The following is a 12,636-nucleotide window of genomic DNA, read 5'->3' on the forward strand; positions in this document are numbered from 1 at the left end:
AGGCAAAGCTGCATTGAATGAGTTTTTCAGAGAGTAAATTATTGCTTGGTTGTCTGAAATATGTTAAATCCTTCAGTATGACGTTTCATTGTCAACTATTATTTATATAATTTTCAATTTTCAATTCTTCTTATAATTTTTTTTTGGTCAATCCAAATAACTGATAGTTACTCATTTGGTCATATTTATAAGTCACTTACAATGTTTTACACAAATTAAAGAGAATCTTAAACTTCATTAATTTTCATTTAAATTTAATAACTTTTCAATTTTATTTATATTTAATATATATTATATCTCATGAGAACAAAATCTAATACAATAATAAATGACGAGTAAAATTATACATTCATGTCAAAAGTTTTTCTCTCTACCTAATAAATAGGACCAAAATTTTTTCTCCCTCTGCCCTATAAATAAGATTAAAAAAATTTCTTTTCTTATTGCTCTATTTACAAAAAGAGTATCTCTTAACTTCCTAAGTAATGATTATATACTTTTTTCAATGTAAGATCTAAATTGATGAGGATTAATAAATGAAATACTCCTCCGGTCCTTAATATATGACCCAATTTTTAAGTTGATTTTGGTCCTAAATATAAGACCCATTTCTCATATTTATCAATTTTCTCTAAATTACTCCTATAGATACTCTTTCAACCATAATCAAGTAGAAGAGGGGGAAAGGGTATTAAGAAAGATGATTATAGTATTTTAGGAAAAACATGTCACATTTCTTATAATTAACTAACTTACCTAATTTTCTTAATCTAATCAAATTAGTTAAATAGGTCTTATATTAAGGATTGGAGGAGTATAACATTATTGGGAGATTGACGGGGAAGGATCAAATTTGATGAAATTTGGACCAAAACATTAGAAGTTTGTACAAAGAAGAAGAAAAACAGGAAATAAATGTGATTGATGTGTCAAGAAATTAAGCCCGTAAGTTGCATTATTGCAACTTGCAAGACTGTACCAAAAAAATCGCATTGTATAGTCAAGTTGCCGATTTATTGTTTTGTCACCTTCATCTGTGTTTGTGTGTATATATATTATTCACTCAATAAAACCCTTATTAGTTGAAAGACTCATATTATATATGGTGAAACTGTCAATCAGTGAAGGACTATTCCTTAAATTATCTTTTCTCTTGATAAAGATGAGATTATGATATCAAAAGGGGGATCATTTTGCTGTTTCTTGAATCAACTACCACTTCTTCTTTTTTTAAAAAACAAATCATTCACTATCCACAACTACATTGGACTCATTTTCGGATTCGAACTGGCTAGGACTCTAAGCATAAAATCATTTTTTCAAAGGTGTTTCTTGTTTCTTGTTTCTTTTTTTTCAATTTCCATGGACTTGAATTCTCAAACTTAAAACCTTGTGCTTGAGCTCCTTCTTGTAGCAAGGTAATAATAGACTTTTATTTATCAATGAGTTATGAATAAGGTAGAATACAAACTTCACAATTCTATGTGGTCTAACCAATTTTAGTTTAAATTAGTAACCTTGTCAATATCATTAGAATAATCAAATACAATATTTAGCTATTATCTTTTTAATAAAATTATAACGACAAAAGTTCAGTTAAAATAAAAAGATCAACGGCTGAAGCTATAGAAAAAGTTGAACAGATCAATCATAAGTATTTTTTTTTTAAAAAAAAAATCTAAATCTTGTTCTCTTATTAGAATTAAGATTTTTATAGTCATGATGTTGATTGTAGTAAACAAAGCTAATGCACATGAACCAACTATAGGGACATTATGACAAAAGTGCTTAGTCAACACTCAACATTCATGGAATTAAGATAATCAAACAAACAAACCAAGTCTTCCTTGCCATGTGCTTTGAGTTTCTTTCATTTTCATCCTTTATATTATATTATACTATCTCTGATCTTTAATATAAGACATTATTTGACTTTTATTTTGGTCCTAAATATAAGACTCCAATTTAATTTATCTTTCATATTTATGTATTTTTTCCCTAAGGTAGTCGTTTTAATAATATTAGTTCTAACTAATACACTTAATTAGTAAGGATATTTTAGGAAAGACAACACATATTTCTTAAAAATAACTAACTTAACTTATTTTCTTAATCTACTCAATTTAGTCAACTAATTCTTATATTTAAGACTGGAGGTAGTATATTGGAGTAAAGGTATAAATTTGCTGAGAAAATTTTTACTCAGTACCCATAAGTTTTTTTAGGTTCAATTTTATTTCGAAAGCTTAAAATCATAACGATATTGCTCCCTACTATTAAAAAAAAACTAAAGTTGACTACTAAAATATTGATATTGACTGTTAATATTTTTAATGGAAGGGGGCAACGTTGCTACGATTTTAAAATTTCAGGGCAATATTGAACCCGAAAATTTTTTGGGTACCAAACACTTTTAAGTGAAAATTTGGGAGCAAATTTACACCTTAACCTTAGTATTGTATTATTTTTAAAATTTTTTGCCTTTAATAAGGGGGAGGGGAAATGAATGAAGAATTATACAAGATCTTAAGTCAAGTCAAGAGGAGATTAATTATGGCCACACCCACTATAATGGGAAGCATTATTTGAGCCAAAAACAAGTGGTAAATCAATTTGTCTTAATTTGACAAAATGGTAACACCCCACACACACACACACAGACACAAAATTTAACTTCATTTTAGATTGACCCACTTCTATGATTGTGCATGATTAACACCTGCAATTAAGAGTTAAATTTCTTAAAGGTGGGGTTTTATGAAATGTGAACATCAATTTTTCTTGCAATGAAATGAGAGTTCATAATAATGTGAGGATAATGCAATTGACAACTCTATTCTTTAAGATGTTGAAAATTTCTGTTATAATTATTTTCACATTTCCAGAGACGTTCTCAACTAATATGAAAGCTTGAAAACACATCTTATAACAAGCAAAAAAAGGCATCAACATCCTAAAAGATATAATCCCTTGTCGTAACATCACATCTAATTTCAATATGGATTTTTTAATTAATATTTACAAATGCTTGTAAACAAATTTTTTAATTAAATACACGGTAATACCTATATTTATAATGTTTGATGTGTCTCAAATTTTATCTTTTCATGGTTTCAGATGATAAATTACTAAAACAAAACCTAACTTTCCATCCTAACTATAAGACCTATTTTATAGTATAACTTGAAAAGATTCAACTCTATTCATTACAATTTTTATAAAAAAGAATAGAAATATTGTAATCAATAAAAAGATTTTTAATATAGATGAGGCGCCAGAGGGGAGGGCCCTCCGACCACCTTTGTCTTATTTTCCACTGCCTCATGTCCCTTGGAACATGGAGGAAATTATGGCACTCTTCCCTATTCTCTCTCTCTCTACCTGTGTGTAATTTTAACTCATTAAAATATATATACTTTTAGCCGAAAAACTAAGAATTTGTTTAGAGCTTCGTTCAAAATAGACTTTTAAACAAGTTCACGTAAGTCAAGATAAAATTCTCTTTACATACTTATCTCATACTCTGTAAATCACGGTTGAAAAGCTACTTATAAGTCAATCGAGACAAGTCCTAAATCATTTTGCTCATTTGATTTAATTTGACCATTTTTATTTTCGGATCTTTATTTTTATTTAAAATCTCGCCTGTCCCTCTCTATGTTAATCTTATTTAAGTGGATTTTATGCCCATGATGACAAGAAAAACCTGACAAATATGAGGTGAGCTGAGTTGCATTGTTTATTAGTTTTAAATAATAAATTCTCACAAATATTAGGTTTTTTTTCAATACCAAAGATCATATGCATATATATTATTTTGATGTTTTAATTTCGCATCACATTTCATTTTGATTTGACCCTTTTATTTTTTTAAATTTGGTTTTCTAAACTACTCATCCGGTCTTAAATATAAAATCTTTATACACACTTGTATAAGGGTCTTATATTTAGAACCGGAGGAGTATAATATTTCTTTCTCTGAAACATTACTAAATTAAAATTATAACAATTAGATTTTGCGTAAGCTAGTGTCTAATGTATAGGGATTGGGAAAAATATTAAAAAAGTGGAAAAGTAAAATCTTATAAAAGTTCATAGCATTGATATTTGATTGTTACTTGCAGATTGCTACTAAAAAAATATCTCACACATATCCAAGCTCACATCCATGCATATGCCATGGTAAAAGTAGAATTCTTGACCCTGTGTTTGGTCAGGCTATGTGATGCACTTATAACACCTAGGCAATTGGGGCTATTTATTATTTATATCATGTGCAATGTATAAAAAGACGTCACCTGCCTAGTTAAAAAATAAAGCCAAAATACTTTTTTTTTTTTGGGGTAAGAAGTAAGTTGCATTATTCATAACTTATAGACAACATGACTTATTTAAAACATCATTCAATATATGGGAAAATTTATCAAAATTTAAGTAAAATGAAAAAATGAAAGTAAAGTGGATCAGATTCTTCCATTTACGGAATTTAGCACTCTAGTGATATTTCTTGTTTATCTACGTGTTTTTGTTATGATTTTATTTTAATAAATTTTGAGTAAATAAGCGTGAACACTTTTTCACCCATGTTAAGGCATATTCTCACATGATTATATTGGAAGAAGTTAAGAATGCAGAGTCATGTTATTTATATAATATTAGCCAAACTCAACCATCCCTCCCTCCTCTTTTTCCATAAAAACCAACCCCATCCAGCAAAATCAAACGCTTCCTACTTCTTGAAGCACCGAAACCCACCAATTCCTATAGGGTCCCAAAAAAAAAAGAGAGAGAGAGAGAGAGAGAATACATGATTGCCCTCCAAAATCCAACAAAAAGAGAATCCATGTTTTAATCTCACAAAGTTGAATTTTCTCACCATCCTCTTCTTCTTTTTCTTAAGCTTTCCGTGAACAAGACAGAGACCAGAGACCAGAGACCATGGAGATTGAATCTGCCAAGTGTGAGTGTTGTGGCTTGAAAGAGGATTGTACCCAAGATTACATCTCCCAGGTCAAGGCCAAATTTGATGGCAAATGGCTCTGTGGCCTCTGTTCTGAAGCTGTGAGAGATGAAGTTAATAGAGCCAAAAAGCCCTTCTCTGCCATGGATGAAGCTGTCAAAGCTCACATGTCCTTCTGTCGCAATTTCAAATCCAACCCCGCCGTTCATGTCGCTGATGGCATGAAGCAGATGCTCCGACGAAGATCGGCCGACTTTGCTTCCACCTCCCCTTCCTCATCCAACAAGTATTCCAGGTCAACAAATGCTTCCCAAGTTGGTGGTTCATCCCCCTTCACATTGTACTAAACATAAAACCACCAAGAACCACCGATACTTTCAGGATCAAGTTGCATATTTAAGAATTATGTCTTGATGTGTTGCTTAGTTAGTTGTGTTCATGTCAATATCGGTGTTTCTTAGGGCCCGATGGAGAGAAAGCAGAGAGAGGGAGGGAGAGGATGTAGAAGAAGAAGAAGAAGACGGTGGAAACGGAGCACATGGGACTTTGTTTTCTGTGTTTAAGAACTGGAAGTGGAATAAGAACTGATGGGTAGGCTTTTCTTTTTCTTTTGTACAGAGACCGATATTTCAAATGAAGGGTTTTTTCTCTTCTGCTTTTTTTTTTTTTTTTTAATTTTCTTTTCAAACTGTCTTTGATCTGGCATCTTCCTCTGTGTTTGAAAGAAAAAGAAAGATTATCCCAGAAACTGAACCATTCTTCTCAGAAGCTTTTAACAACTTTTCAAAACATAAATCTGCGCAAAACGTTAAAGATTTTAATGCTTCTGAGCTATCTGATCTTATGTTTTGCCTTTCATGCCTTCAGAGAAATTGTATCAGGTAACTATCCATTTTCCTTTTAGAAATTTTCTAAGTTAACGTGTTCTGCAAGAAGTGCTATTTGATGAAATCCACCATAAGAAGGTGATTATTAGGTCTTAAGACAATTAATTAAAGCTACTCAATAATAATATTATAAAATGATGATCACAATCTTTTTAATTATTATACATGTGTGTGTATTTTTATTACCAATAGTTTTGCTGGGTTAAGTTCTAAAATTTTATCCGAATTTCACATGCATAGCGAAACTTAACATTCACATTCTTGTAAGATATGAGATTGATTCTTACTATCAGGGGGGGATCTATTGTTTTTGGGAGTTGCATGTACATGATCGTTCTGATTTTTGTTTTGTTTTGTTAAAAACTGGAATTATTTTTAACAAAATGAATTATTGAAAATTTGTAATCCAACTGATAAAAATTATAAAATTAAGAACTTTAAAATGAAGTGTTGAGGAAAAAAATTCAGGACTAAGTCATAGGATGTGTTCTGTGTGTGAGTGAAATTTCTGACCTCAATATGAAATTATGAATGATAAAATAATTTTTAAGGAATAAACAGTTAAATAAAAAAAAGTCACGGATTTAATTGTAGAGACTGCCTTAATTTCAACTTTTCTTAAAAGCTAGACTTTTAATAAAATAGCCAGAAAGTTAAATTGATAACCAAGACTCCATAATGGTAATAAGATTAATCATTCCTCAAATATCTGGGAATCTGAATTATATATTAATTAGTAATTAACAAAGCAACAAAAAAAATGTCAACTCCCATATGTGTATAGTTTATGCCATAACATTCAAATTTTAGAGCAAAAACATGAATTTGATCACTAAGCCTTATGGATGATGACTTCATCTCAACTTTGGCTAAAAGAATTCCTAGTTTTCGATTTTTATTCTTTTCTTTAATTATGTTGTTTGTGTGGTTGATCATAGTTTTGTTGACACAAGCAATTAATATTATCCATATTAAAAAGATCCAAAACAAGAAATTTCAAGTGGGTCATCCAATAAGCAAAAAAACTTGATTTTCCAAATTAATAATGGACATGTAGTTTAAGTGCCCTAGGAAGTTGCTTCTCAACTAAGGCAGAGCTCTCTCAAGCAAAATATCAATAAAAGTTAATTTGACCAATTTTGACAATATAATAGATTAATGTATTGATAAAAATATATTTATTTGAAATAAGAAAAAAAATCAATGTTTGTAATAACACATGAATTCAACCATTTAGTAATGAATGAGATGCCCCTAAAAATAATGTGATTTCTTAGAAAGATGCATTTGAAAAATAAATAAATAGCAAAATGCACCAAGATGCGATAGATTCAACAAACTTAAGTCATTTTAGTTCTATTTGTTAAAAACAAGCTCAGATTTCTAGTATTCAATTACATAGTCAACAATTAATAGTTGTGTCTCTAGAGTTATCATCAATATAAAATATAAAAATGTATAACAGATTATACTCTTCACAAATAAAAAAGCATTTCTCAAACTTTATGTAATATATTTGGAAAAAAAATGTATGCTTCAAAATATTGTATATTATTTTTAATATAAAAGCTTGTTGGAATTTGACTTGGTCCTAAATATAAGAGCTCAATTAACTTTGTCTCCCAAATCTATAATGTTTTATCTAAAATATCCTTCTTGATTGTAAAGAGTTTCCACAAAAAACTATTTTCAATACATATGATTAAAAATAGTAGTTTAGGGAAGTCAATACATTTTGTCACAATTAACCAGCTTAATTAATTTTCTTAATCTCTTCAAATTAATTATTTAAGTCTTATATTAAGAACTAAATGTAGTATTATGTTAAAGTGTGTTTGTTTGGGTGTTTAAGAAAAATCTAAATGAGCCACATCCTACGAATTCGTTAAGATTAGAGTGCAAGTCCTTATAGATCACTCATCAATGACATTTTTATATCAATAACAAAATTTAAACCTATGCCTTAATAAGAATGAGTCACATTTTTATCAATTGGATCACTCTTCAATAATTATCAAAGTATATTGTGTTTTAACCATCAATTACCGTAACAATGCTTAGATATCAATATAATATAAATACGAACACACCATATAGGAATTTCACTATTTATAAATTGTAAACAATATTCTTTTCTATCCTAAATGTAAAAGTTAGATAATTTCATTTATTAGAGAATGAAACATTTGGCGTAACAAAGAGCTTGCTTGCACAAGCACGCTTGAAGCTCATCAGGCACACCCATAATTCTACACAAAGAGCCTTATCATTGTCTAAACTTAGCATAAAGGCTTTCAGGAATTGATCGTCATGTCTCCGTAAAACTCTTTCACACTCTATTTTGTTCAATGGACTCGATTAAACATTATCTATGAAGTGAATTAAAATCTTATATTTAGAATCAAAATAAACTTATCAATTAACTCTTGTATTCAAAACCGGAAGAAATATAATTTAAGTTGGTACAAATACATGAGTGTCTCTAGTTGTTGAAAAAGCCCAGTAGCTAGAGATGATGTTGTTGACATGTCCTGTGCGTGGAAGACAAGCAATTATATTAGAGAGGACTTGAAATAACAAGTGCTTACCATTAAGAACGTTTTGGACTCTTTATATTCTTCTCTCTTTACAACTCTAAAGTGAAGTTTCTTTCTTTTCATTGTCTCGGCCAAACATTTCATGAATCCTTCCACAACTGAACTTTCCTTATTCTTCAAGTGAAATCAAACAATTATCTTCACTAAAAGTTTCACACATTTTTCCACATTGCAATTCAAATCATCCAAAAGGTAATGCCAAAAATTTTGGTTTTGTGCAATCTATGACAACTGTCCAATTCAATTGAAGAAATCTTATCTCTTCATTCTGATTACTCTATTGTTTATTGTCCCATGATGTTGTGTATATATATTTTTGTTTAAAAAAGATACTTTCTCTCATCCTAAATAAAAATTTGTAAAAAAATTTGTTTCGATTGAAAATAAATAAGTAGGGGTGAAAATATTGAACATAAAAAATACTATCATCCGCTCGAGTTTATTACCACTGTTCTGAATAACATCCTTCACTTCGTCATCATCATTTAATTAAATATGTCACTTAATTCTCTTTCATTTAATTAATACTATCTCATGTCCTAATTATAAGATCTTATTTATAGTATATAAACGAAATCTTATAATTAGGACCGGAGGTAGTATCATCTTTTGTTTCCATCTTCATTCAATAGAAATCCGATGACATTGAATTATTTAAAAAAATGAACTAAAAAAATAATATACTTTAAAATATCATTCATACAACTTTTTTTAATTAGATCAAACATCATTAATTGAGCAATTTAAAAGATCCAAATTCCAATTAAAGTAACTTCTTATATGTAATATACTTAGATTAGATAGAAGAAGACAAGGGGACGAAGGCATGGGAAAGCACTAGAAAAAGAAGAGCGAAACATGGGATGAATCAATAATTGTTCAATGCTCTCATTCTTTGAAAGAATGGCTTGTGGGACAATGACCTCGAGTAAGGGACTTTATGCCCTTGATTAGGCCCTACGCCACACTCATCACCTTCCTTTTCGTGGCCTATTTAAGGGTACTCGTGTTTAATTCATTGAGTACGCTTCGATTATAATACGAATATATTCCATCTGATTCTAAATATAAAATTTTATCTAAAATTATGATTTGGTTTTTAATATAAAATCTTATTTGATTTTGCTTATCACATGAATTATTTTTCTCAAGGAGTCCCTATTTAATGCATCATTTTCAAAAATTTAAATGACTATAACTCAATAGTCCAATAAATAATAGTGCTCTTCTAGAAAAACTATCGTCAAATGTCGACACATTTATTACCAAAAAAAATAATTTAACTTATTTCCATAATCTTTATAAATTAGGTAAAGAGATCATTCACATGAAACATAATATAAAATTTGAACAAATTAGTAATATTTATAAGTTGTACACAATGTAACTTATCTCTTAATATATAATAAAACAGTTTATCCAATATACATAAAATTTAAAGCAAATTGCACTATTCATGAATAATATAATGGGAAAATGACCAAAAAATGATTGTTAAAATTTGAAATGACAAAATGGGAATGCGAATATATGAAATGACCAAATGGGCATGAGATATCAATTTGAAATTTTGATAATTCGGTACAAAGATTTAAATGCTCCTAACACGTATTTAGAGCCAATTTCACTACTCCGGTAATGATAATGATAACATTTGTAATGTGGATTATAATTTTGGTAATGAGAGTTACTATCTTGCTCTTGTCATCTGCAACTCGTTTCTTTTAAACCCAGATAACATGTATTTGGAACCAATTTCACTATCCCAATAATGATAATGACAATATTTATAATGTGAATTACAACTTTTTTAATGAGAGTTACCATCTCGCTATTGTCATTTGCAACATTTATTTCAAACCCAAGTAACATGTATTTAGAGCCAATTTTACTACCCTGGTAATGATAATGACAATTTTTGTAATGTGAATTACAATTTTCGTATTGAGAGTTACCACCTATTCATGTCTTCAGAGAGATTCAGGGGCATTTTAGTTTTTCTACCGAATTGTCAAAATTTCAAATTGATATCTCATGTCTATTTGGTCATTCATATAGTCGCATGCCCATTTTGTCATTTCAAATTTTTTGGTCATTTTTCCTAATATAATTTATTTATTTATTTCATTCAATATATAAAAAATGTCTTAGTATAGGATAAAATTTTGAGGCAATTAGAATTATTCTTATTCCAAGTAATTTTTCCTAAGTGGCTGTGAAATTGTTGTCATAGAAAAAACTAGAAATTATTACATTAGCTTTTGAAAAAAAAATTGATGCCAAACCTTTTACTCGAGATTTATAGCTAATGAGAGTAGGTTCCTTTATTTCTCAAGTAAAATATACAGAATTTTTTTTTTCAAATTTTCTATTTCATAAAAAGTACTACTTTTTTTTTTTTTGAAAAATTATCATGAGGCTCCAAAAAAAGAAACTAATTGCTAAAAAGTCCTAGTGACAAGTGATTAGCATGATCATATTGTCATTTCCTACTCTAAAACCTATTATTACATACTCTTCAATTATCAATGGACTTTAAAGGGGATTAAATCCCTTTCTTAAAATCTGATTGTAATTCTCCCCATTTTTCCCCTCCAAAGTCAGTGTTTACAAATTACTACAACGACTTTCACTCTTGAAAAAATTCAGCATAAATTCATTTGTTTACAAAGTAATTGGCAAATGCTATTTTAAGATCTTGTGCAACTTATTCCTTACATGACATTTATCCTCCATGCAATTAAACTTTGCTTGTTTGCAATCAATCTTCTCTTGCGTGCAATTGTTTTGTGCAGCTTAACTTCTCTTGTATGTAACTTAACTTTTCTTATGTAATTTATCATCATAGAAACCATTCGACAATTAGTTTTATAATTAGGGATTTATTCCCAATTTTTTCTTTACTATTCTCTAACCAGCTTGTGTAGAGAAAAGTGGAAATCTGCGTACAGGAACATCAACTACTATAAAAAAACAATGTTGTGATAAATTTTTTGTTGTTGTAGCATTTTTCAGGCAAAAAGAAATGACCATGGTTTGTTGATAAATTTTTTGTATTGTATTTGCCTAAAAACCCAAGTTACCCCCCTAATTCTTCTAATTTTGGTACTAACTACTACCCCGTCCTAATTATAAAAGTTAGTTGACTAATTTGAGGAGATTAAGAAAAAAAATTAAGTTAGTCATTTGTAATACATATGTATTGTCTTTTCTAAAATATTCTTGCTAATTAAGTGTACTGGTTAAAACTACTATTGTTAGAAGGACTACCTTGAGAAAAATACATAAATATGAGAGACAAGGTGGATTGAGATCTTATATTTAGAACCAAAATAAAAGTTAAACAAGGTCTTATATTAAAGACCGGAGGTAGTATTACATTTAAGGAAAAACACTTATGTTGTTTAACATTCATTAGTGCAAATTATTCATTTGCATTAACTCATTAGTTACGAACAGAATGAGTCTTTTCTTCAGGCTTTACGGGTTGGAGAGAAAATGGGCTTAGATGATTAGGCTAATTTACTTCAAAATGATTTGGGCCTAAAGTATGATAAGTAGAATAGATAAAAACATGGAGAATGGGCCAAGCCCGCAGGGTAAGTAACCACGTAACTGGGCTCATGGTCAAATTGTATGGGCCTAACATAGGAGCCCAGCATCATTAATTTTCATGAGCCCAAAATTGATTCCCAGGAAAGAATCAAAATGTTTATTGAGTTCAATTAATCATCAGGCCTTAAAATAATTAGGCCACGTATCTCTGAAATTTTAATCAACCATAAACTAATATATTGAAGGTTCCAAAAAGAACTTACTAAGTCTTCTAAGTCCTAGAGTTGTTGTGATTAGGAAATTGCTATGAAAATTGTCAAGTCACCCAGATAAGAAGCAAGCCAACTCAATTGAGCCAATCACACAATAAATCAAAAGCACTTCAAGTGCGAGTATTACTCGGGAATCTTATGAGTCTCCTTCGAAAAATCTCAGAAATTATGCTCAAGATTATGCCAATCTCATTTGCAATCAAGCAACATTTTCATATTCTATAAATTAAGTAGTAGATTTTGATTTTTCAACTTTGTAGAGTATAATTTGCCGCTACTAATATATAACTTGCATCTAGGTATTATTGAGAAAATTAATATTTTGTTTCTCATAGCTTTTATTATTTGTAACTCTATTCATAAAC

The 12,636-nt window shown here is 29.5% G+C and overlaps 1 protein-coding gene across 1 annotated transcript; it reads left to right on the top strand.

Moving 5' to 3' along the window:
- The first annotated feature begins 4,739 nt into the window (after positions 1–4,739).
- Positions 4,740–5,708, top strand: LOC114728863 (uncharacterized). The gene has a single exon (XM_028915821.1). The coding sequence runs from the start codon at positions 4,939–4,941 to the stop codon at positions 5,305–5,307; it is 369 nt and encodes a 122-aa protein (XP_028771654.1). The 5' UTR covers positions 4,740–4,938; the 3' UTR covers positions 5,308–5,708.
- Positions 5,709–12,636: the final 6,928 nt, after the last annotated feature.

The sequence above is a fragment of the Neltuma alba genome, unplaced genomic scaffold (genome assembly GCF_004799145.2).
Source record: "Neltuma alba isolate B1F8T4 unplaced genomic scaffold, ASM479914v2 tig00012576_pilon, whole genome shotgun sequence".
NCBI classification, from domain to species: domain Eukaryota; kingdom Viridiplantae; phylum Streptophyta; class Magnoliopsida; order Fabales; family Fabaceae; genus Neltuma; species Neltuma alba.

Excerpts from the sequence above, each read along its gene's own strand:
- LOC114728863 (XM_028915821.1), top strand. The coding sequence starts at position 4,939 with ATGGAGATTGAATCTGCCAAGTGTGAGTGTTGTGGCTTGAAAGAGGAT.